Below are 24763 nucleotides of genomic sequence, written 5' to 3' on the forward strand. Positions count from 1 at the left end.
TGGCCCCGGGTTCGAGTCCCGGTGCCGCCGCCCCGGCGCGCCCGCGCTGCCCGCGGAGCGGGGGGGCCGCCCGAGCGACCCTCGGGGTGACCTGAGGGGCTGTTCCCGTCCCTAAATGCATTTGTGTTCAGTGGTAAAAGCCATGAGAGATAGAGGCTAGGAACTGCCAAAGCCATACAATGCAGGTGTGGTGGTCTGTGATAGACAAGAGGCTGTTTTCATGTACTCTGGAAGCCTGAACTGCATCATTCCGTGCGCTGGCTTCAGATTTTGAAAGGCACAAGTTTGCATTGTGTTGCTTTTCTTTTTCTTCTGTCACTGCTTAGCTCTTTGCACCGTTCCTGTAACTCCGTTAAGGCAGTATTAYAGAAAGTTTCATGTGCTTTTCTAACCATTCATTGAAGGATGTAAGGAGAAAAAAACTTCCGAGACCCCGATGTTTTATATTCTTTTCACAACTGTGCTCTAACTTAAAAGTAATTAGATTTTTGCCTTTATTATTTTTTCTGACAGGTTATTCCCCCTCCTCACTAGTCTSAGTACTAGAAATTTTCTTCTGATTTGCAGCCTACACCTGTTCAGCACCAGTTTGTACCTATGGCCACATTCTGTAACGGTAGTCAKTCAGCTCACAGAATCACAGAATCATTAGGGTTGGAAGAGACCTTCAAGATCTTCGAGTCCAACCCATGCCGTAGCACCTCAACTRAACCAGGCRCCAAGTGCMACATCCAATCTCTTTTTAAACACATCCRGGAAYGGTGACTCCACCACCTCCCTGGGCAGCYCATTCCAATGCTTTAWCACTCTTTCTGTGAAGAACTTTTTTCTAACATCCAACCTATTCTTCCCTTGGTGCARCTTGAGACTGTGTCCTCTCATTYKGCCAATTGTTGCCTGGAGAAAGAGACCTAACCCCCATCTGTCTACAACCACCTTTCCCTATGCCATAAACGTTTCTGGGGGTATCATGCCCAGAGATGAGAGTACATCTCTTGAAGGTTGGAGAGTTGTATAGAAAYGCAGGACTTTGGAGAAGGGCACTCCCTTTCTGGTTAAGGGCTGATTGCAGATTCYGGCAGCATCGRGGCTGCAGGATAGTGAGCCCCTTCTTGGAACTGGCTCTGGAGGGGAGTCCTGTGTGGTAAACTGGCCTTGGGTGGAGGTTGCTTATTGTTGTTCTCTTAATGATGTCCAAAAATAGACATTTTGACGCTTTGTCAGAGCTCCCTTGCCCCTTTACAATGTGGCGGTTTTCCCGAGCATGTAATCTCAAGTTATGCTTCCTCAGGTGGCTAAAGTGGTGCCATCTCCTGTCCTTTCACACACCTCATAATTCCCCTACCAGCACAATTGTTCAGGGATCAGATGATGATCTGGGTCCCTGAAATGGGACAGAATTAAACAATGCAGTGGGGRAGGGTTTTGGATATATTTCTCTGTGTAACTGAGCCTGCTTCCATGATCTCAATTCCCATAGACATCCATATGACAACTGAGGGGACAATGAACAGCGTGGGAGTCAGAATGAGCAGCCAAAGCTGGGAACCTGTTAAGCCAGCCTTGCTGCCTAGGAAAGCRCTCCCAGCTGTGTTCCAGTTCACCCGTTTTTAATGTTTCTGTTCTCTCTGGGTGGTTTAACTCACTCTGTGTTTCAAGAGTTTCACCACTTGTACCAGCACAAGTGAGTGAGCACACAYAGACGTGAGCAGCCAGGTTCCAGGAGCCACCAAAACAACTGCTTTTAAAACTGTCTTAAAATGCTGGGCTTTGCACTGGAGCTTTGCCACTTCTACAGGAACAGAAACTTCCAGCACTGAGCAAGGGTAATGAGCTGGGAGGACTCRCACACTAAACCAGTGCCCCAAGGTTTGCCAGCTCATCTTTTACTGAATAACTAAGATCAGATCTGAAGTACTGTCAAGAACCAGGTCATACATTGATAAGATGAGCATCTGTTGAACAGAACATTTTGTAATAGCCTGCTCTACTCAATTTCTTTATTGTGACCGCCAAGGCTCTGCTCTTTCTTTAGTCTCCTTAAATTAATGAGGACAAAGAGTCTTKAAGAGGTTACCTATTAATGTGAAGTATTTCCTCTCCATATTGTCATCCCTGAGGTCATGCAGCACATCTGAAGTTGAGCTGATGCAGCACGTCCAAAGTTGATCCAATTTTCTATACAAGTYAAGCTAATTTTACCCCATTTTCATTCTGATTTCTAGGGTGGGGCAYGGTTGCAATATATGTAACTGCTTATATAAGTTGCAACAATAAAATCCAAAATGCGTATGTGACAGTGTGGCATGAAAGGTTTCTGAACACAGTTATAACAACAAAATGGAACATGATTATTTGGTGTTAATAGCATTACACACATAGGACTTGGGAAATAGTTACTGTGAAACAGAGGATATTTTGCAGAAGAAAAGGAACAAGAAAAGTTTTCTATCAATCTCTTTTTTGGAGCGTTTGAGTTGATAAATAGTTAAATTTTAATTTGTCTAGAAAACCAGATACCAGTTTTCTATTCCAATCCTTAGTCTATTTCTGCAAGACGTGGGAAGGCCTGGAACAGGCAAAGCAGGAGCACAAATCTGAAACTCCCACATCTCAAGTGAGACTCTTTCAGAGTCATTATCTCACTTGTTCTTACTAGAAATTCCATCTGGAAACTGAGAAGTCTTTCCCAGTGAAACTTGCAAAAAAAAGTTGTGTTTTTCCTTCCACCAAAAGAAAGTAAAATTGCTAACCAGTTTTAATTAAGAATTTGAGTGTTTAACTTAGTTAACAACTTTCTGTTGCTTCGTTAAAAAAGCAGAAAAAGAAAAATGGGTAAGCTTTTAATCTGATGATGGAATAGTGACATAATTGTAATCAACCATTAATTAGAATATGCATATGAAGAAAAATACGAATGAATTTGCAACCATCTTGCTGTTAAAAATGTTTTTAAGGTTGACATATCATCTCAAAAGCCCTTTCTTTTGCCTTGGTCTGTTTCTGAAGAGGAGTAAGGGGACTGCCTGAATTTAATTTAATCTTGAAGATTTCCAGAATTATGAAAATACTGCATTAAAAAAACTTTCGGAGTGTTCCTTCATTAGTTTCTTGCTACAGCTGCACGTGCTTTTCCTGAAAAGACCCGTATAGGTAAAAGAAGCAAAAACATATAAATCCTCTCCTATCATAGAAAAGTGATTTTTCATAAAAAAATCAAATATATATATATATATATATATATATATATACTTGCAAGTTGGTTAAATCGGGGTGCTGATAACGCCAAGATCGCAGGTTCGATCCCTGTATGGGCCACTCACTTAAGAACTGGACTTTATGAYCCTTCTGGGTCCCTTCCAACTCAAACTAWTCTGTGTCAAGTTATTAYTGCTYTTGCAGACTGTTGGGGGAGATGCAGAGACAAAACCCATTCACAAAAGCTAATTGTTTCCAAAGAAATAAAAGCTACGAGTCGTGTATGGTCTGGGCGGTTTCTGCAGAGTAAAATACGAATCTATTACACACAAGAGCAAGGATGTCTCTAAGAGAGAGCACCGGGAGTGGTTTTAGTTGTTTAGTGCCGTGGCAGCAGAGCTCACAGGGCAGTGCTGTGCTGCTCCCGCCTGGCACCGCTCTCCCCGCACGCTGATTCGGTGCCATCGCACCTCCGCTTTGTGCGGCCGCGGCACCACAGCGGGGCCTCCGCGGGCCTGGAACCGGCGGACACCGAGGCTCGGCCGCGGCCCCAGCGGCGGTTCCCGGGGCCAGGCGGACCCGCACCGCCCCGGACAGGTCAGACATCCCCGGGAGCGGCGGCGAGCGGAGGGGAGCGGCGGAAAGACCGCCCCGGCGGTGTCAGTCCGGTCTCCATCGTCACTCGCGCGTCACTTCCGCGGCCGCGGCGGCCCTGTCCCGGAGCGCGCCGGGGCTCTATGGTGCGGCGGCGGCGGGCCGCGGGCCGGGGGGTGCCGGGCCGCCCCGCTCGGTGAGGGCAGCCGGACCCCGCCTGCCGCGGGCTCTGCCCTGCTCTGCCCTGCCCGAGGGCGCCGGGAGCGGCAGCGATGAGCGGTGCAGAGCGGCCGGAGGGGAAGGAGGCGGCGGCCGCCGGTGACCGCGGGCCCTCGCTGGGTACGTGAGGGGAGCCCGGGCCGGGCGCGATGCGGGGGCGGGGAGGCCCGAGGAGTGTCTGGGCTGCTCCCGATCCTACGGCCGGGCTCTTGCCGGTGCTGCCTCCGGCAGCGTTCTATCCCGGGCGGAGGAGGCTGTAGGTTAAAGGGTTTTGTCTTCCACAAGTTCTGCAGACAAAAAATAATCATAGCGTGCCCATACGAAACTTACAGTAGCTGTGGACTAACTCCTGCAAACTCCTGGAGTTCAGCACGTCGTGTTTCAATGAGCTCTTCGTGTGTTTTGAGTGACGTGCGAAGACCTTTCATAGCCTAGTTTGTTCTCTCACTTTGAAAGCAAAGTTGGGGGCTGTTAATGTTTAGGTACTCTTAGTGCATAGTCAGAACAATTCATATTGTCCATTTTTTTCTTCAGTAGGCTGRAGTGCTCAATTATTTTTGTAAGATGTCTTTGGAATACCCATATTTCCCTCTTCCTATTCTGCTGGTATTCACATAGAAGAGTTTGYAAAGAAGCATGTGATATAGGACTGGGAATAAGGGGGGAATAAAAAAGAGGAGGAGAAAGAAAGCCCAGTTTAGTTGAAAAAGGACAGAGAATTTTAACTTAAGTGTTTTAATGCTTTTAATTTTTAAACAGGAAAATATAGTTGCTCTAGGTGAAACTYGCAGTGTGTGCTGAGCTGTCACATTCAACCTTGCTGTTCTTTGGTGTAGGTCCCAGTGATGCATCTCCAGATGAAGGAGTTGTAGAAGATCTGCCTTTAATAGATGAGAAAGCTGTGGAGCAGCTAACGGAAGGATTGATTTCCCATTATCTGCCTGATCTTCAGCGATCAAAATCAGCCCTGCAGGAACTTACGTAAGCAGATTTTTCAGACCAACTTCATATGTGTGCATGCTTAGTTTGCTGCTTTTTTCAACCAGCTCCCCTTAACTGGAATAGAGTTTCTCGTATTTCTCTGCCCGTACTAGAGCAGCCTGAATAATTCAGTGGTCTGTGGCAGTACCAGGGGGTGTATAAGCTGCAGTGTAGCCTGYGAGCACTTTGGCTGAAGAATGTGTAACACTAGAAGACTGAAATCCCCAAGCCAAGCAGACCAGAAAACATGTACAATTCTTAAATGCTTGTTCACTTCTGTAGTGGAAAAGGGTGCTGAAAGCTGGATTTATTTTGCTTGGAGACATGCAGTTTCTGTTCAKGACAGCCTGTAGTGAGATATATTGTTTGTTGTTCAGTCTCTAAACTGTGTTTAAAACCACTTGAAAARTGCAAGTAAGGAGCTAAACAGATACAAGTTCTTTGTAYACTGATATCTYGCTGATTACTGACAGTAGCTGATTTTAAATGCAGATCTGCCATGGATACAGAGATACTGGAAAGAGCTTTACACAGATCCATCTCAGGTTTTGCAGGGTACATGGGTTTGGGTTTCACRAAGTGTGATGTGGTTCTGCTGCTGTCAAGGACAGCCCTTGTCTGGAAAGACTTGAGCTGATTTTTGTGGGATGGAGGATCCTTARCAAGCACCAGGAATCCACGCAGCTTCTGTACAGAAATAACTTAGTCCTGCATCGTGACACAGAGGCACCCAAGTGGAAAGTCAAGAGCTAATTGTTCTTCCTTTCAGTCAACCACTGCAACCTGGAGAGTGCCTCTTCAGGATTTTGGGATATTCATCCTGRCTATCCATGCTGTATGATGCCAGCTGAAYTTGTGTAACAAATAAGAGCTTGGAYTTTTCTAAAATCATTTACTTGTGTTTTGACTGAAATCACCAAGCAATGCTTAAGAGGAATCTGGTATTTTTACTGTTTTGATTAAGTGTATTTTAAYGGCTTGTTGAAAAGCAAATGTGCTGCTTTACTTTGGATTTATGCATCTTTATTTTTGTTTTAGACAGAACCAAGTGGTATTGCTAGAAACATTAGAACAAGAAATTTCAAAATTCAAAGAGTGTAACTCCATTCTTGATATAAACGCTTTGGTAAGTACCAGTAATGCCTTTTAAATTCTAGATTAGTGTAGATTTTCTTGCTAAAGTATTAGTAGCAGCTTGTGTCTTTTCCTTGATCTTAATGACCTACAAAAAGAAAACCAGTACAGATATTAGGGACAAATTTATAGAAAGGGTGGGAACCAGCATATTTTCCTTAAATAGGAAGGGCAGAGGGAAGAGAGAGCAGGCTCAGTCAGGCAGCATTAGTGATGGTGGCAGTTCAAAGCCAGTAGCCAAAGCAAAAGTACACACTTTGGCAGTAGGACTGAGGCTCCAGCATGAGCTCTGCAGCGCCCCAGACTAGGAGGAAGGGTGCATGAAACACTTATATATGGTGCATAAAATGGTAATATTTTTGTTCTATTTTGTGATTAATTCAGTAGATTACTGGGTGCAACTGTTGAGAAGTAGTAGTTTTCTATATTAATATAAATAATATGCAAATTTTATGCATAAACTTCTAACATGTTTGTTCCATTATCAAATTCTTCTGGTAATCACTATGTTTTTGATTGTTATTTTGCTGTGTAGCTTTATAAAACAACTATTCTAACTTGACAGTCACTGCTTTAACAGTTATGGTTTTTAAGTTTTCAGAAGCTAAACACTATCACAACAAGTTAGTGAGTATTAGAAATGAAATGATGATGATCCACGAGAAAACATCAAAGTTAAAAGTAAGTGGGATAAATATTTTTACTTTCCAATACAGTTATTACTCATATATTATTGACTTCCAACTTTTGTATGCATGCTAAAAATTCTGATTAAAATAGAATTTTACCTTAAAAGGGTGTTCTCAGTAGCTCCGAGCCATTTATGTTTTTAAACTTTCACTTGCTGTTAATGGAGCTCAAGCAACTTACACCTCTGAAATACTCCTAACTTTTAGTGTCATCTTCATGTTTAGATGGTGTAAGAGTCATGCCTTGTTCTGTTGCTTAATCCACTCCATTCCAAGTAGATCTCTTAATCGTTGTAGTTTCTTTTCAATGGAAACTAGATTGTCACAAATGTAAGAATTTCTCCTTCTGTTTAACATACCATTAACAGTGGCATAAGTCCACGGACTTCATGCTATGTAGACAGTCTCTGGCAGGATTAGTCCTTCAGTGTGTTCAACAAGAGAATTTTTCTTGGAGGCAGTAAATTACATGGTAAGAATCTTGTCAGGTATACCCAAAGGATGACTTCTAGTGAGCCTGAAGGGACTCCAGTTTGTGTTTTCCCAGTGTAGATCACAAATTTGCCATTTCTGAATGGGAGGAATGAAGCGAAAATGAACAGTTTATGTTACATTCAGTCATAAGGAGGGTGTGTTGGAGAGAGAGAGAATGGGAGGGATTCTGTTTGTAGCTCAAACGTAAATATATCTTTAAAACTCAAACTCAAATATATCTATAAAAATTATTTTCTTGTATTTTCTGTGTAGAAAAGAGCACTTAAGCTGCAACAAAAGAGGCAGAAGGAAGAATTGGAACGGGAGCAGCAACGTGAGAAGGAACTTGAAAGAGAGAAACAGTTAACAGCAAAACCTGCAAAGAGGACATGACAGCAGAGTATGCAACAACATGACTGAATTAATGATTTCTGCATTCACTGGAATTAAGGCAGATTTTGCTTAAATTGGGCTATCGCTGTTGGTAACAACAGTCTATAGTATTATAAATTCCAGAGTGGTAATAATAGTTGTTAACATTTACATTTTTTCATTTCAGCCATTCAAGTTGCCTTCTTTTGTAACGCTATGCGGTTTGATATTATTATAATGTAAATTAATTTATATATATAAATGTATATAGGAGAACTAGGCATCATAGTTTTAAGTGTCTATCCATTTTTGTTTTCATCTGTTCTTTTGGTGTAAAGAATTCTGAGAGATATTTGAGGACTGGCGCATGTTTTTCAGACAAAATGCAGAATACAACTTAAAGTTCAGTTCTCATCACCAGACTTCAGTGCCTGCATTTTCACTGAAACTGCTTTGTTTCAGGCAGTTGGTGGGATGTCTTTGATCATAAATACCAACTTCTTGTGCCGCCTTAGTTTGATCCATCTCTGATGAACTGAAGGAAACACTTGTATTTGCCTAAAAATTAATTTCATTGCAATGTTTGTTTTTTTTTTTGTCATCAGGTAACTTCTAAAGTAACTTTAAAGTAACTTCTGAATAAGTTCCCCGCTGAACTGATTGGCAGGGGTGAAGCAGAACAYCTGATGTGTGTCAAAATTGACRTGTGTACAWTGTGAAGATTAATGAGTTTGTGCTTCCRTAATCAATTAAGTTAAACCAGGGAACTGTTGCTACTGTAATAGTTTATCAGGAAGACCTGTGTGGTCCAAGCATATTTTTGTGGGATTAGAAGTTGAAGTTTCTTCATCTTGCGTGACAAAATAAAACATAACCAAAACTAAAAAATTTCCACTTCACATGAAATTCAGCTACCTATAGGAAAACTAYTACATTTAATGTTTTCTCCTTAAARAATKAATCATTTGCACTTTGGAGCTGTATAAGAGMTTTTTTGTTATACTGCCCTCCCCCAAACTGATGATTATTACAGTGTACTGATGGCAGATTTGGAATGGAGATTGATACCCATTTTTCTGAATGTAATTCCAATGGTGTGAASTCCCATTCAAATGAATGTACAAGTTGTCTAGACTGGCAAAAGAGCTTTAAATTATTTGTCCCTACAGTCTAACAAACTAGTTATTTTATATCTGTGTTTCTTCTTAGGTAGTATCCCAGAGGCACASTCAATTTTACTTTTTSTTCTGTTTTAGATGATTCACACAGYGTACACCTGTGTATACCTGGACTTTCTGTAGTGTAACTTTCTGAACTCCTAATTTCCTGTTCTTAATATTTATCATCTTTTTCTGTGAAAGATGTATTCTAGTAAGTACCCATCCATCATGCAAGGTAAACTGGGATAWTGTTTTGGGGCAAGGAGAACAAACTACTTAAAGCAGTCTGAAGAGACACTGAAATGCTGTCACTGAAACAGTATTAGATTAAAACTTCCCACAGATTTTTTTCCCTTAAGTTGACTTGTGTCTGTTAATTGCCAGTGGATTGTTGGCCTCTGCTGTGGTTTKTATGTATTTCTAAGAGAAATGTRAAGAATTTCCACAGTCCGTTTTTTGGAGCAGAATGTACATAACTAAATGTTGTCTAAGTGTTTTATTTTGTAATGTAATTTCAAAATCAGATTCTGGAAATTAAAACAGTTTTCATTAAAGTATAACGTTAAACTAGCTGCCTTAGTRTCCAAATCAGGATTGAATTCTTGTGATATTTCTTGATTTATATGCCCTCATCTAGAATCCAGTTTACTGTGTAACAAGTCATATTGTCTCTGTCTCTGTCAAGAACTGTTTTTCTCCAAAGAACTGTGGTTTGCRGTTTTGTTTCCAAAACAATCATGGTTATTTTAACTGTAACTAGAGAATTCTAAGAAATTCATAGAAATTCATACTTTTGAAATTTGGTACATTTCAACATTTGGAATAATTTCCAATCAAAGGAATAAAAGCTGACAGTGCTTGCCCGAGGAATCACATACACACACATAAAAATATCATTTATTAACTTTTCTTATAAAAGTATGGGAAAATCTGGAGTTTCTATGAATAAGGATCTAATTTTACTAAATGACCTTCTGTAATAAAGTGTAGAAAATTAATAAAAATATATAGGAGGAAGTTTGTCCAGTTTACATCTGCTAATGTGCCCTTAAATTACTTGGTCAAAACTACAATTCATTATCTTTATAGGATGTGGTTCTACTGAATACTTGTGTCTTAATTCATAAAAGTAAATGCTGCATTGGGTGAATTTAATGATACTGACATCTAAAATTGTGTGCTTGCATCAACATGCACAGCTAGAGTGAACAGTTCTGCTGCTGTATACATTTAGTCTTGCTTGATCTTATAAAAAGTTATTTATTGAGTAGATAACTGGCGTAGTATAAGGTTAGGGTCAGGCAGTGCATGCCCAGCCCTCACAACAGCTCCTACCTCTCCCTGTGGAGGGCTCTGTGCTACAGCTGTGTTATTCCTTTATGTTTGCTTTGTGAAATGTTTCTGAATTGTGGCGTTTATTGAAGTAATTTTTTTAAAATTCAAATTGTGGAGCTTCTCTGTAAGCAGTCTGTGGGGAAATATGCATGGTAGCATAAAGAAAATACTGCAATATTTAAAGACCATCCTAAAAATACACACTTAAAAAACCAGCCCAACAATTTTCTCATGAACAGAGATGAGGATCAACCTCTTAGAAAAAATGGGAAAAGGCTGCACTCTGGTTATACTAAGACAGCTGGGAACAGGAAGTTAAGAAATTCATAAATATTGTAAAAATAGACAGTTTGTGTGTTCTAAAGGATGTAACTATAATTTTTTTTTTTTTTTCACTTTGGAGAAGTCCCTTGTATTAACAAAGATGTCTACTCTCCACGTCACACTTTTAAAGATACCAGCTTGTGTCTGCTTTCAGTACATTTTCTGCCCAGTAAACACAGGAATGGTGGGTGTTCAGCAGCTTTGAAAAAAGAGCCTTCTCTGGGGAATGCACTTTATCAGAGCTCATTTATTGTTAACTATTGATCTAGTGTTTTGGTGTTACTTTATTATGCTTTATRTATTTGCTGTTTTTCTGAAAAGGACCACTAGATTAGGGTTTAGGGTTGATGCTTGCAGGTAACAGAGACATTTCAGATGAAGTATCGGTGGTCATTTCATCACAYACTGTAGTGATCGTGATTCTGGTGCAGGTCAGGCCGAGGTGAGTGACCTGTGCTGTGTCTACGTGGGACTCCAGGTTACTGCCAGCTCAATGTGCAGCTGGGTTTCCATATGGATTGGCAGGGGCCAGGTATAGGATTGGAGTTTCAAAACCGTGGGAAGCACGGGGTTTGGAGCTGTAGGTGTGATCGGTACCTGCCCGCTACCTGAGCTAACCGGCCGGCTCAGCCCTAGGCGGGGGCTCCGCGGCCACCGGCAGCTGCACACACCGCGCCCTGCCCGTCCCGGCCGAACCGCGGCCTTTGGCCCCGGCCGGGCACAGCCGGAGCTCCGAGCTCCGCCCCGCTSCTGCGGGACCCGGCGCTGATCGCACACGGGCGGGCGGTGCGGTCCTTCCCGGCCCCTGCTCGGCGCAGCGAGCGGGTGAGTGCGGGGCCGGCAGCGGGGCCGGGGTCCGTCCCGCCTGAGGGAGCGGAGCTGTCGGGGTGGGCCGAGCACGGACGCGGCGGGAGGGCCGTGCTGGCGGGGAGCCTGCGGGCCGCAGCGGCCTCACCTAGTGCGGTCGGGGCCGTGTCCCACCCCCGGGGTCAGGCTCCTGCTCCCCCCTGCAGGACCGGGTCCCCGGGGCGCGGAGCAGCGGGGCAGCAGCGGCCTCGCAGCTCTGGGACCGGCGCTGAGGGGCTCGCAGGCTCTGGAGTCGGCTATGAGCTGCCGGCCGAGTTGGCGCACGTGCACGCGTGGAATGTTTAAACTGTTGATCTGTTGTCAGYTGTTTGAAGAATAGTTGCAATGATCTGTATTTCTTGCCAGCAGAAGTAATGCTTATGAAATAATCAGTGAAATAACTTCATTTATTCCAACTTCCTGCAATAAACTGGTTCGATGAAGTAGGCGGTAGGTGCTCCGGGGAGGAGGAATCTGTAGTTGGGTCCTGAGTGTCTGCATGAACTGCCGTGCTTCGGTTCAGTGCTCGGTCCAGGCTCTGTAGAGATACTGAGGTACTGAGCTCTCCTACTCAGTGTTAACTGTGATTTTATAAACTGCATTTTCTTCAGTACTAAGCAGACTTGTTCTAAGAAAAAGGCAAACAAATGGCATTAGATTGAAAGGGAAAAGAGATTTATGAATAGAGRTTGGACAGCCACTGACTGTCTTCAAGCTAAGTCTGTAAATAACACATCTGTTTTTAAAAAGGAAGGGGGRAAAACCCTTTGAAATTCTGTCAGGGTAGAAATTATGTTTTTGTGGACTTACTGTGAGTCACATCASCCTGATTTGTATGTGATGCTGGGTGAGTTCCATTGCAGCAGCATTACCCAAGCTGCCAACACTGKGACAAACCACGGTATCCTGAAGGCATTTGTAGAACACTTACCTCTGCTGGTGACAGAATGGGATTAAACTGCAGAACTGTCCCAGGCTAAGCAGAGCCCTCGTTATGCTGTGGTGGAGAAGTGCAGTGCAGGCTTTGTCATTCCAGGCAGTACTCTGAGACTTGTACAGCATCCTCATATGTGATTTCATGCTGTGTAAGGGCACTCTCAGAGTTATGTTTTGTTGTGCATACTTGAAAGGATGATGGATAAGTGTGCTGTCCATTAAACTGGTCCTATAAAAGCTTAGCATTTCAGCTCAGTTCAGTAGGCTRACAACAATTTCTTTCCTTTACCTTCTTTTATGATTCATTAATTCCCCTGTTCCTSTSTCTCCTTWATCCAAAGTAGAAGGCTGATGTTGACAGAATTGATCCTACAGTTGCTGTCTGACTTGAAAGTTTAATATGAGGGATTTTGCATGCTCCATATGGCACTTCAGCTTGTTTCTGCACACTCTGAAACCACTGAGAAGCAACATAGTACTGTTTTCACATCAATTATACTGCTCTTAGTTAAGATATATCTTGTATGTGCTTATGCTTACTTCAAAAATCTGTTTGGACAGAGAGGATAATTATTTCTTAGTCAACCTGACAAAAGTGGAGTCTTTCTTTTGGTCCAGAACGTGTTGTCAATCAGCAGGCCTGTCCTGTGTATTTAATAAGTGCAAAGCAAAATTCCATATTCTTGAGCTTCTGCAAACAAGATTTCACTCTTAAAACTGTCTTGCAAACAAGTTTCAAAACCTTCTCCATTCATCTCTCTAATTTGGAGAGAACAGGCCATGTCCTCATCTGATAACTTTTATTTCTAGGCCTAGAACAACTTYTTGCTTGAGCAATCTGTCCACATTTTTAAATAGCTGCCTGCACAGATGATAAACAGCTTTCTAAAGTGAAATTAACTTAACTTACCACAGAGCTGGCCATTTGTTCTGATTGGGGAGGGGATGAGAAGTAAACTGCATCGTGGAAACCTTCTGTAAAAGAAAATTATTTTTACAGCGGACATCTCTGATATTTCTCCCTCTCTGTCCCAAATTAATTGTAACTGTAAGGATTATTAATGGGGCATTTTAAAGAATTGAGGGTACATAGACATGAGGGATGTCAAGGTAACACAGGAAGGTGCAGAACAAGTTGCTGAACTACATCTAGTGTAGTGGAGAATTTTTGAACCTGACACTGGAAGATTTTCTTGAAAAATTTGAAGTTTCTAGTGTAATTTCCAAACTCTGGTCTGTAAGTACTGTAAATGAGTTCTACTCTTTTTAATTGAAAAAGCTGTAACTCTTGTCTTGTGACTCAAGAATTTAATATTACAATTTTTGCCTTGAAGACTAACCCAGGCATTTAAGTAAATATAAATTCTGCCTCCTGTAATTGTTACTGGTGACTTTYCTTATCTCATAGCTTCCCACTTAATGCAAAATGGCAGCAATTGGAGCAGTGTCCTGCTTCTGTCTCCGTCCTGGTGTGTGGCTGCTGAAACCAGGAATGCAGAAGATGAGTTCCTTTGGCTTACACACAGCAGCCAGGTGTGCTGCCAAGAGTTATTATGAAGTACTTGTGTTGGGTGGAGGTGCTGGTGGAATCTCCATGAGTGCTCGGATGAAGAGGAAAGTGGGAGCAGGAAACGTGGCTGTTGTTGAGCCAAGTGAGGTGAGTGTCCCTCTGCTGTAAAGCATTGAAAAGAATAAGCTTTTTACATGTGACCAGATGGGGCTGGTTCTCATCCCTCTCCAGCCCCACATGTTTTTAACTGTGGAAAGCAAGCCAACTAACCATCTTTCAAAAGGTTTCACATGACATTTGTTTCTCCATGAGATGTATGCACCCCTGCAGCCTTGTAATGCAAAAATCTTGATTAACAACGCCTTTTGTTAAGAATAATGCAATGTTAAGAGTCCATTGCTCCCTTTAGAGTGATGTGCCTTCATCTTAAAGTCCTTTTAAACAGTTCTCCATTTGAATTTTTATTTCAGACTCATTACTATCAGCCTCTGTGGACTCTGGTTGGCGCTGGTGCAAAGCAGCTGGAAGCTTCTGCACGTCCAATGAAAAGCGTAATGCCTCAAGGTGTTGACTGGATCAAATCTCAAGTTACAGCATTGGATCCAGAAAAAAACTGTGTCTGGCTGGACAATGATACCAAGGTAATTAAATTTWAAAAAAWAAWAATTATTATGTCATGAATTGTGTGTCTGCTTCCTGCAGATCTCCTTAGAACTGCCTGTTGAGCAAGACCTCCAGCATCTGGGAGGCTGGGAAATTCRAATTAGTCTTGTGAGAAGTACTTGATCCTAAAGTATTTTTCTAATAAAACTTGTGGTAGATAACTAGCTTAGAATAACATCAACTTAAAATACAATTATCGTAAGCCTTTGCCCTGTTTATGRTGAACCGAACAGAAAAAAGAGAATATTTTGCTCCAGATACCCGGGTATATGTATAAGCAAAGGCTGTGTGTGTAACTCACAATGCAGTTAGCATTTTAATTAGAATTCTTAGAGTTTAACTTATGTTACTAAGGCTCCCTGTATCTCCTTCCCTTGTGACTCTGTTGCTGTCAGATAACTTAAATTTGCTTTGAGGTAATGCTTTGGTTTCTTTGTCTAAAATACCTTTTTTCCCTTACACAACAGATGTCTTACAAGTATCTGATAATTGCCCTTGGAATTAGTCTGCATTATGAGAAGGTATTTGTTTTACAATAATCACATTTTTACTAGTTTTAATAACATCACATATGTTYATTAAAGTACATGGCTTTTCAGTACTGCTTTTACTACAAGGTATTAAAACACCATACGAATGAAAAAGCTAACAGTCAGACTAATGACTTTACTCCTTCCACAGAGCTCGCTGTAATAACCCAAATTAATGTAGAACTTAAAGKCAGCCTATAATAATGACATAATGAGGTATGCTGACTGTAGTCTGAAGCATCTCTAATGTAAACAGAGCAAGGAACACAAGGCAGTCAGTAAAATCTGTCCTGCAGAATTAATTTGACCTTCCCTCACTTTTCTTAAAGGATATGTTTCAAAAGTTACTGAGTTATCAGGCTTGTGTTTGAATAGGCCCTGGGCCCCTTCCCTTGTGTAAGGTTTCCTGTACACGTCACACAGTGGCACTCAGAGGCAAACGTTGGTGCAAKAATGACCACAACAATATTTAGGAGAAGGAAAATACAGAGGAAAGATCCCTGAGCGATTTGACTCTCGTGGTTTTACCCTGACCTGAGAATGATGTAGTATCTGGTAATATATTTAAATATCTCTTTGTAAAGCTCCCAAGATATATGTAAAACAAGAGCTGGTCTCAATCACCAGAATTTATGTGTGACTGTAGTTAATTAGGTCAGTGGAACAAGGAGCTGCAGCATGTTCAGTGACCCTCCTCTCAGTCTTCAAATGTATTGCTTCAGTACAAGCTGATAAAAGTAAATTCAGTGTTCACTAGTAGAGGCCATGTAATACAGTTAATCACAATTCTGCTGTAATGAAAACTCATAGTAACTTTAAAACAAAAGGGGACACTTTAAACAGAGGGATGGTTTCTCTTCACCAGCAGTGTACTTCTGGTACAGACTGGAACATCCCAGACACATTGTAGTGTGTATAACATGACACTGTTTACTCACAGAATTTCTGCAATCCATTATTTTGAAATGGGCACAACTTCCTTTTTCACAAGCAGGTGCTCAGGCCATAGTAGGAGTAATAAGGAAATAATTACTGGATATAGTTTAGATAAAATAAATAACCATAGGCAAATACAGATACCTGCAACTGACTACTGAAAAGTTTTGTTCAGCTTATAAATTTTTATAACRTTTGGTTGGGTTTTTAACATGACTTTTACTTGTGATGGTGTGTAGTGACTTTATGTATTTTTGCTCTGGATTTCTGTCTACAAAAACTTACGTTTGGGTCTGCACTGAAGATTTATGTTCAGATGTGACAGAACAAAGTAATTTCACTAAATRWTACATCTAYTAAATCATCTACTAAATTCTAAAGRAAATACCTGTTTTGTTGGTAGGCCTGATTTTAAAAATAGCAACTAGTAAGTAAGTATAGKCTTTCTTTTAGATYGAAACTTCTTATATAGTTATTTCTYAGTCTTTATTTAATGCTTGTCAATGATAACAAAGCTTTTGCCRTCTCTACATTAAACCTTAATTTCTATTTTCCTAGATCAAAGGCTTGCCTGAAGGTTTTAATTACCCTAAAATAGGTTCCAATTATTCAGTTCAGACAGTAGAGAAAACATGGAAAGCTTTACAAGATTTTCAGGAAGGAAATGCTATCTTCACTTTTCCAAATACTCCAGTGAAGTGTGCAGGGGCTCCTCAGAAGATCATGTATTTGTCGGATGCRTACTTGAGAAAAGTAAGTCTTTTACCCTCTCTGCCAGTGCTTGTTCTCACAGTTGGAAGGAAGGTTTGTTCTAAGGGTTTCATATTATCTTTTAAAACAAATATAAACCACGTGAGAGTGCTGTGACTCAGGATTATTAAAGTGACTGAGTTGCTTTTTCTATTTTTAATGTTTAATGAATGCAGGTGAATGGATTGTTCGTAAATATTTAGCATATATTTAATACCAGAGAAATTTGTAGAATTCAGAATCAGKACTGAAAGAACTGCTTACCCTGCTTCTGGTGAGCTGCAGATACCACTGTTCTCAGCCTAATTTATAACTTCAYGTGGTGCACCAAAATAATGCTGGCTGGAATTAAGTAATTCTTGTTACTTTAAGTACTTAATAGCTGTTGCCATTTGTCTTTCTGCTAGTCTGAAAAGTGGCTATGCTTGGCCCGTGGGGTGCAGTTTCAGCATCAGGTGCAGTCTTAACCAGGCTGTTAAAACAAGCTTAGTGGAAGCAAAAGACAACTTCAGGTACAAGTGTCAGGTTTCATGTATGTTTAAGTTTCATGAACTACCTACTGGGTGAGTACCTGAATTATGCATAGAAGTGAAGGTTTCAGAAAGCTTTATAACACTAAACTGCCTCAAGTATTTCACCAGCACAGAGCAGTCCCTCAGTGCCTTGCAGCCACCTCTTCTCACAAGTCGTTTGTGGGGTGTTTTCAGTACCTCATGCTGAAAAGGTCTTCCTTCTAATGTGGTGTGAAATATTAATCAAATATTCATTAATATTTGAACTTCATGAATAATTATATCAGCACTTTAGTAGTGCAGTGTAATTCTTTTTTCTCATATAGCTTGTCACAGTTTCTTGATAGAAAAGGCTAATTTGATATCCTTCCGCAGACAGGAAAACGTKCCAAAGCAAACATCATGTTCAACACTTCACTTGGTGTGATTTTTGGTGTTAAAAAATATGCTGATGCATTGCTTGAAATAATAAAGGACAGGAATCTTACTGTTAACTATAAGCGCAATCTCATAGAAGTTCGAGCAGACAAGCAAGAAGCTGTGTTTGAAAACTTGGACACACCTGGAGCGACTGAAGTTTATCAGGTCAGGAACTTTCAGACCCCTCATTTGATTATTTTCCTTGTGTACTGTAAAATAACTTCTACAATATAGTAACATAGTCTGCTTCGTTGTGTATTGCTGTTCATCCCTGAGAGTACTATCTCTAACTTCAGCASAACATTAAAAAATTTGAAACTAAGGTAGAGAGAAGTAAAAATATGTAATAAATTATGCCTGGAGTCGTGTATGCCATGCAAATATCTCAGGTGTGTATGGAGGAAGGAAAATTCCTTCCAAATGGAGTTGCTTAATAAGGTTCATGTTAATCAAAGGATGCACTTGAAATTTGAGAACAGATTTGCATTCTATATACTTGYGTTTAAAAAAGCCAAAACAGACACAAACCCAAGAAACCCTCTCTCCACACTGTGCTTCTTGCCTTATACCAACAGGTATGTTTGCTTGGATGAACTAACCATTGAGTGCCTTTTCTTTCTGTTCAGTATGAAATGCTTCATGTCACACCCCCAATGGGGCCACCTGCTGTACTCATCAACAGTCCTGTCTCAGATGAAAACGGCTGGGTGGATGTAGATAAGGAGACTCTACAACATAAAAAGTATCGTAATGTGTTTGGTATTGGAGACTGCACCAACCTTCCAACATCAAAAACTGCTGCAGCTGTAGGTAAAGTTGCATGTGTTTGTGTGTGTAAATGTCAGGAGTGGAGTCACAGTAAGCTTTTTGTTTAGTTTAATACTTCTGAGGCCATTACTTCAATTTTGAGCTTTCAAAACGACCAGAGTCTCCTGGGCCACCTAGTTAGCTACAGACCATGCCGATGCCACTAACCCAACAATTCTGTTGTTCCAGATGCCTCACAGATKAACTCATTCTATATTTTGTGTTCACAGAATGACATAGAATGAATGTACTCTTCATGTATTCCATCATTCAATAATGAAAGTTTCTGCTTTGTCTTAGCACCTCATGCATTACCTAATTGATAAGTCACTATCAAAAATGACCCATTTTGCCCTTGTAGCAACAGGTTCCACAATTGAAACACTTCCAAGTGTACAGTCTCACAACTGATAAAAGGCAAGTAAGAGTAGAAAAAATAGGGTATACACTATGTCACTGATGTAATGTAAGTGTGGGGTAGTCAACTACTTCAGTAMATGGGTCAACAATTACAGCACTCGAAACAATTTCAGTGTGCCAGAATTTCAGTRTTAAGACTGAACAAGTATAATTTATCACAGGAGAATGGGCATAGGCTAAAAATATCAGTTCAAGTTTCACTAAGCTTTATCATGTTTGAAACAGTGAAGCCAAAGCATTAGTCCCTTTTTTAAAAATCTGGGACTGTAACGTTACATTAAGTTCAATTGCAGCTGAATTGTCCCTACAAAATGCCTGGTGTCTAGTGTTTGCTTTAGAAATGACAGCTGCTGCCTGAAACAAAGTCTTAGTACACTTCTTTTTCTTTCTTATTTAGCTGCACAGTCTGGAGTCCTTGATAAAACTATTTCTCTGGTAATGAAGAACGAGATGCCAGTTAAAAAGGTACTTACAGTTCGTGTCTTAGGGAGAAATGTTTCTCCTTTTTTATGCAGGAAATCGTGAAAGCAGCTGATCCGCGTGTACCGGAAGGCAGGAAAGGCTTTGCCTCCGCAGTGTTGGTGCTACATGGTCACATGCTGCATGGCAGAGTAGTAATGCAATTGCACASCTCATACTCTTGATACTGCTGTTAAAGTATCACTTATTTGATTCCTTGACATCTCACTTGAGAGGTTAAAAAGGCTGATTAGTCTGGGTTTTTCACCAGTGCAAGTGACTTACTTACACTGTTGACTAAGGTAATCCCTACTCCAGAAAAACTTCTGTAAACTTGTTTCTCTGGTAATAGGACACGATCTTTTATGGAGTTAAACTGAAGCTTTTGTACTACTTTTGTACTACAGCTGTTGAGCCTATAAATATGTTCAAATTTGTCCTTGAGCCTTTAATTTTCAAGGAAACCATTGCTTCCTTGGGGCACTAAATGGAATATCCGGTGGTTCTCTATAAATTCTCACTAAATGGAAGAGCCTTTTTACCTATTACAGTAAACACCACYTCTCATCCTAAGCTGCTGGTCACCTGTTCCACTTACAATAACCCACAATTAATGACATTGAGCCCCATTGTTCTAGGTTAGGTCTAATTTAGCAATATTATTAAGCAGATCTAATTTGAAAAGCTGGCTTATTATGGTTATTAAACCATAATACTTTAGCAGCCATCCAACTTCACTGATATTTACACTGTATATGCAAGAACCTCGTAGGAAGTTATTTTGAAATGTGAATGGCTTGTAAAACCCCAGCATTTAGGCTTTGCTCAGAATAACGCAAGGTGGGTATTTTTGTAATTTTCCTTGCAGTACGATGGATACACTTCCTGCCCACTAGTAACRGGCTACGACAAGGTGATTCTAGCAGAGTTTGACTACAATGCTCAGCCTTTGGAGACCTTTCCCATYGACCAGGGTAAGGAGAGAACGACCATGTACCATATGAAAGCTGATCTGATGCCTCTGCTCTACTGGAATGGACTGCTCAAGTAAGTATTRAAGAGAAACAGTCAGGTGTAGACACCTGTTCTGGTTTAGTTCCTTGCCAGAATAAAAGCAAAGTACATCCTTAGTTATGATCAAACAACCCCCTAACATCTTTTAGCAGTATGATAGCTTACAAGAAACAAAAACTTAACCCAAGCCCTACTTTGACAGTATATAAAAGAACTTTTCTCTATTTCCAGGGGCTACTGGGGAGGACCAGCTCCYTTCAGGAAGCTAATGCATCTGAGCTTGAAGTAACTGCACTGGTTCTCAGTGTTGGTTAAAACCTTCCAAAGAAATGGACTGGCCTCACACTGGATCAATACATATCTTCTCTTAGAATACCTGGCAGACTTTTTTTTTCTTTTTTTTACATCAAGATTTTGTCACAAATTCACTTTTCTTCCTACTATGGATTAAGCCTTCATAATGCTCTTTCCTTGCTCTTTTAGGTAAACTGAGGCCTTAAACTACTTCTGTATTTACACAGGAGTCTTAACTGGCCTTACCCTACAGATTACTACAGGAATTTCTAGAGCAATTWGTACTTTTAAAACTTGTTGTATATGTCATTCCTGACCCTGAACTGAATTATCTGCATCTAAGATCAATATATGCACTGGATTTAACAGTGATTGATGCTAGTAAAAGGGCCTGAAAGTCTCCAATTGTTCTCTTATTTTTGAAGAACATGAATCCTACTTTCTAAGTATACCTGCAGCCTGATTATTATAGGAAAACATGCAGAGTTTTGAAAGGAAAAAAAAAGGTCAAAGCAGTGTCTGTGTATATGGATACACACAGTCTCTGAGGGTAGTTGTGCCACTTCACATGAATTCCACTATAATGTTTTAAGCTGTGACACTAAGAACATAACGAAAACAATTACCCGAGACCGCATATTAGACTGAAGCACAATTTAGGATCACAGACACAGGGGGAAGTGCTTTTTAATTATGACCATATAGAATTCAGTTGTCAAGGGAAAGGTTGAACAAGATTGAATTTGAGAGTTGAGTCTTCACAGAAGCTGGAACTTTAGAGGCAGTCAGGTAGACAGCGTGGAGCACACAGGAATCATCTTCACTTACAAGAATCAGCAGCAGCAGCTTATTTCTAAACAGAAAGGTATGAGAATTTATWTCAAGTTACAGCATCATACTTTTCAAATACAAGTTTTAAAAGGGTTGCCTTTGAATTGCAATTACAAGCATGAATATATACCTGGGTGTTAAGTAATTCTTCAATCTTATTCTGGATCTGCCCATACACATCATTAAAMAGCTCCTCCTTTGATTTTGTCCCATTCAAATGCACTGAAAGTAAAATAAGAGAGCTAAAATAGAATGTCTTGGTAAGCTTGCCAGATCCTAATTTAAAAWGCAWGCACCTGACTGGTATCAGAGAAATRTATYCCCTTCACYTGTTTCATTCACCTCCTCCTYTCATACATCTAACCAGTATCTATAGAACAGGTTTGAAAAGCAATCTCATAAAGTGCTTTTGTCRTTGAAGACTTACCCACATCAACTCCAAGTTCTTCCATTATCTTCCTGTGCTTTACATACATAGGCCAAACGTGGCCATCAAACAATCCAGGTGGATCCGGTACAGTGTAATTCCTGGAACTGTAAATTAAGGCATTGTAACTCACAGGGAAATGACAAACCCAGTGAAGGATCTCTACACCTTAGCCTGAGCCTGTTGACTCCAGTGTGGTTTTTGAGCTCATTAAAAGTTAGTAGTGAGCAAGAGCTGCAAGGATCAAGTTAGGCAAATAAGCTGAAATTTGATGTGCAGGTCCAAAGTGTTCAAAGTGCAGAAAATTACCAAGACAGACTGATCTAAATATTGATGAATAAACTTTAAAAGCTTTAGCAGAACTTGGGTAAAATAGCTGCCTGCTTATTCCTCTCAAAATGTAATTTCATGTTTAATACYTTTCATTTGCATGAAGAACAAYGTATGTGTGCAACAATGCAGCCAAATGTAACACCTAAGATAGTCTGARACCCGGGAACTGTGTAATTGGAAAACCAGTAAGAGAGAAAGCCTTGTGAAAGGTCTTTGCAGGAACAGAGCATTACATAAATGACACAATAACATGGGAGGAAGTTCTGCGTTAGTGTGATGAAGGAAGCTACAGTCCTCTAACTCGGTAGCTACATTTGCCTTTATTCCTTTTCATCTAAAAGAGAAACAAGTCTTGAATGGAGTAAGATGTTATTGGGCTGGCAAGGAAGTTTGAGACAAACTTACCTTCTTCTCCTTTTACACTCTTCATATGGAATGGAAAGGAAGTACCGATGGTGGAACACATCAATCAGTGGCCTGAAAGAGACATGTGTTTGGTTACACCTGGTGTAATAAGTAGCAAAATCCAGAAAGACAAAACAATATCCGTTTCCTGTCCTTAGAGCACTCTTTAGACTTGTGCCACGTAAACTTGACAGTAGTCAATACCAGCTGCTAGCTCCTGGTTTAGAAGAGGTCTTTTTATTCCCTTGGAGGTTTGCCTGTCACATAAAATAATGTAAAAATCAAAATGTATGAAGTCACAATTGATTACCTGTAGGTGTAAAGTAGGAAGCCTTCAACAATGAGAATGTGGATTGTTTCATCTCCTCCCTCCTTATCTTCCAAGATCTGGGCATCCAGTGTGTTGTTGATCCCATGAGATCGTTCAAATTTGACTGGGTTTTTTATCCAAGCATTTATGGTACTCATCATAGCTTCCATATCTAATGCACTAATCACTAAGACAAAACAGACAACTATCATGAAACAGAAATATAATCTAGTAATAGTCAGTACAAAACAGTACACATAAAGAATCAAAATACTCTGAAGTTTTTGAGTTATGCTTTGATAACTCTAACAAAAGCTTACCATCATACTGTTTAAACCCATCTTCAACTTCTATTTCATCTTGGGGCTGAAACAGTAACAAGAAAAAAAAAAAAAAGCAAACCTGCTTGGTCAGGACAGCTACTGAGAAGCTCAATACCCATTTTAAAGCAAGATTCAAGATCCGAACCCTGAAGCTACAAAAGGGAATCTTAACCCTCCACCAGGTTCCTTTTCATGCAGATAAAACCAGCAGTACGAGGCTCAGATAAAGCCTCCTGCTCCTCTATCTTCCCACGGACACRAGCGCAGCGTACAGCGCGACATGGGAAGCCATGGGGACCCGCTGTAGCGCAGGCTTATCCGGCAGCCGCACGGCCCCGCCAGGCAGCAGCAGCCGCGGGCAGGGCAGGGCGGCGCAGGGCGGGCAGCGCGCCAGCAGCGCGGGCGGAAGCCCGCGGGGGTCACCCCGCGCCCTCCGCGGCCTGCAGGGGTCGGCGGGCCCGCTCACCTTGAAGAAGTCATCCTGGTGCACCACGCTGCAATTGGGCAGGGCCCGCATCAGCCGGCGGGTCAGGGTGGTCTTGCCGCCGTTGGTGACCCTGCGGCGAGAGCGCGGCCGTCGGGAAGCGCCACGTGGGGGCCGTGTCCACCCCCCCACCCCCACTGCGGCACCGGGAGGGGCCGGGATGAGAGACCCATGCCCGTCCCGCACCCCGAGTCGCCTTCCTCGCCCGGTCCCGGCTCTCACCCGCCGATGCCGATGATGATGTTCATGGCGCGTCCGGCGGCCGCCCGGCCCGACTCCTACTGCCTGTTTCTGAGGGGCGGGGGGGGACCCGGTGTCTCCGGTACCGGCCGTCTACGTGCCTGAGCCGGGACCCGGGCAGGGGTGGGGAGRAAGGGGTCGGAGAAAGAGGAGAAGGTGGAGAGGGGAGAAACCAAACGTCAACTGCTGAGCAGCGCCATGGTCGCTCAGAGCAGCAGCAGGGCCGGTCCGCGCCGCGCCTCGCGCTCCGCAAAGGGGGGCGGTGCCCACGCGCGCGCGCCTTCCCCTGGCGCTCCGCCGCGCCCATTGGGCGGCCTCCTCCGCCGTCCAGCCAATAGAAAGAGGCGTGACGCGARCGGCTCGCGGCGATTGGCTGTGACGCGCTGACTCACGCCCTGCGGTATTACAGCGCGGCCGCTGGGGGGCGCTCGAGGGCCTCTGCGCCGGGGAAGCGCGGGGGCGCAAAGGCGGGGGAGTGGCGCCCCCAGGCGGCGATCGCGGCGCAGCGCGGAGCCGTGCGTTCCCCTCAGGCCCCGTGAAGGCGGAGCTGCGGCAGTGTGGGCGCTCGGCCCTGTCGGCAGCTCGGCTGGGTGCTGCCCCGGACACCGGCCCGGTTCTGCAGTGAGGGGCTACACCGGGGCCGGGACCGGCCATGGCTCCCCGTGAGAGCGCGCGAGGCTCCTGAGGGAGCGGCGGCGTGAGGAGGCCGCGGGCTCGCGCTGTGTGCAGGGCGCCCCCTGCCGTTCGCCCCCGCGCAGAGCGGCGGCCCCGCGAGCATCGCTGCGGTCAAGGTCACGCCGTGCCCTCAGGCCGGGACGTGAGGGAGCCTCGGG

At 42.4% G+C, this 24763-nt stretch overlaps 3 protein-coding genes across 4 annotated transcripts; 2 read left to right on the forward strand and 1 right to left on the reverse strand.

Moving 5' to 3' along the window:
* The first annotated feature begins 3905 nt into the window (after positions 1 to 3905).
* On the forward strand, positions 3906 to 9843 carry BLOC1S6 (biogenesis of lysosomal organelles complex 1 subunit 6). Its single transcript, XM_057369915.1, has 5 exons — positions 3906 to 4131; positions 4848 to 4992; positions 6031 to 6118; positions 6721 to 6807; positions 7563 to 9843. The coding sequence occupies exons 1-5, from the start codon at positions 4065 to 4067 to the stop codon at positions 7680 to 7682; spliced, it is 507 nt and encodes a 168-aa protein (XP_057225898.1). The 5' UTR covers positions 3906 to 4064; the 3' UTR covers positions 7683 to 9843.
* Positions 9844 to 11176: 1333 nt separating this feature from the next.
* On the forward strand, positions 11177 to 21183 carry SQOR (sulfide quinone oxidoreductase). 2 transcript variants are annotated; one of them, XM_057369916.1, is made up of 10 exons: positions 11178 to 11305; positions 13671 to 13919; positions 14243 to 14413; positions 14903 to 14956; positions 16460 to 16654; positions 17539 to 17748; positions 18210 to 18393; positions 19208 to 19275; positions 20138 to 20316; positions 20515 to 21183. In XM_057369916.1, the coding sequence occupies exons 2-10, from the start codon at positions 13689 to 13691 to the stop codon at positions 20570 to 20572; spliced, it is 1350 nt and encodes a 449-aa protein (XP_057225899.1). In that variant the 5' UTR covers positions 11178 to 11305; positions 13671 to 13688; the 3' UTR covers positions 20573 to 21183. The 2 variants fall into 2 exon arrangements, with proteins under 2 accessions (XP_057225900.1, XP_057225899.1); XM_057369917.1 differs by lacking the exon at positions 14903 to 14956 and having other exon boundaries at positions 11177 to 11305.
* A 63-nt stretch (positions 21184 to 21246) lies between these two features.
* Positions 21247 to 24203, reverse strand: LOC130575785 (nicotinamide riboside kinase 2-like). The gene is made up of 8 exons (XM_057369918.1): positions 23913 to 24203; positions 23673 to 23763; positions 23204 to 23249; positions 22884 to 23070; positions 22574 to 22645; positions 21836 to 21942; positions 21539 to 21630; positions 21247 to 21430 (listed from the first exon to the last, which is right to left on the reverse strand). The coding sequence occupies exons 1-8, from the start codon at positions 23936 to 23938 to the stop codon at positions 21425 to 21427; spliced, it is 627 nt and encodes a 208-aa protein (XP_057225901.1). The 5' UTR covers positions 23939 to 24203; the 3' UTR covers positions 21247 to 21424.
* Positions 24204 to 24763: the final 560 nt, after the last annotated feature.

Source organism: Malurus melanocephalus, unplaced genomic scaffold, assembly GCF_030028575.1.
Source record: "Malurus melanocephalus ecotype Western Australia unplaced genomic scaffold, MMel_1.1 scaffold_116, whole genome shotgun sequence".
In the NCBI taxonomy this organism is placed as follows: Eukaryota; Metazoa; Chordata; class Aves; order Passeriformes; family Maluridae; genus Malurus; species Malurus melanocephalus.

Excerpts from the sequence above, each read along its gene's own strand:
- BLOC1S6 (XM_057369915.1), top strand. The coding sequence starts at position 4,065 with ATGAGCGGTGCAGAGCGGCCGGAGGGGAAGGAGGCGGCGGCCGCCGGT. Across the intron at positions 6,119-6,720 it reads TTCTTGATATAAACGCTTTG|TTTTCAGAAGCTAAACACTA; the intron begins GTAAGTACCAGT and ends ATGGTTTTTAAG. Across the intron at positions 6,808-7,562 it reads AGAAAACATCAAAGTTAAAA|AAAAGAGCACTTAAGCTGCA; the intron begins GTAAGTGGGATA and ends TTTTCTGTGTAG.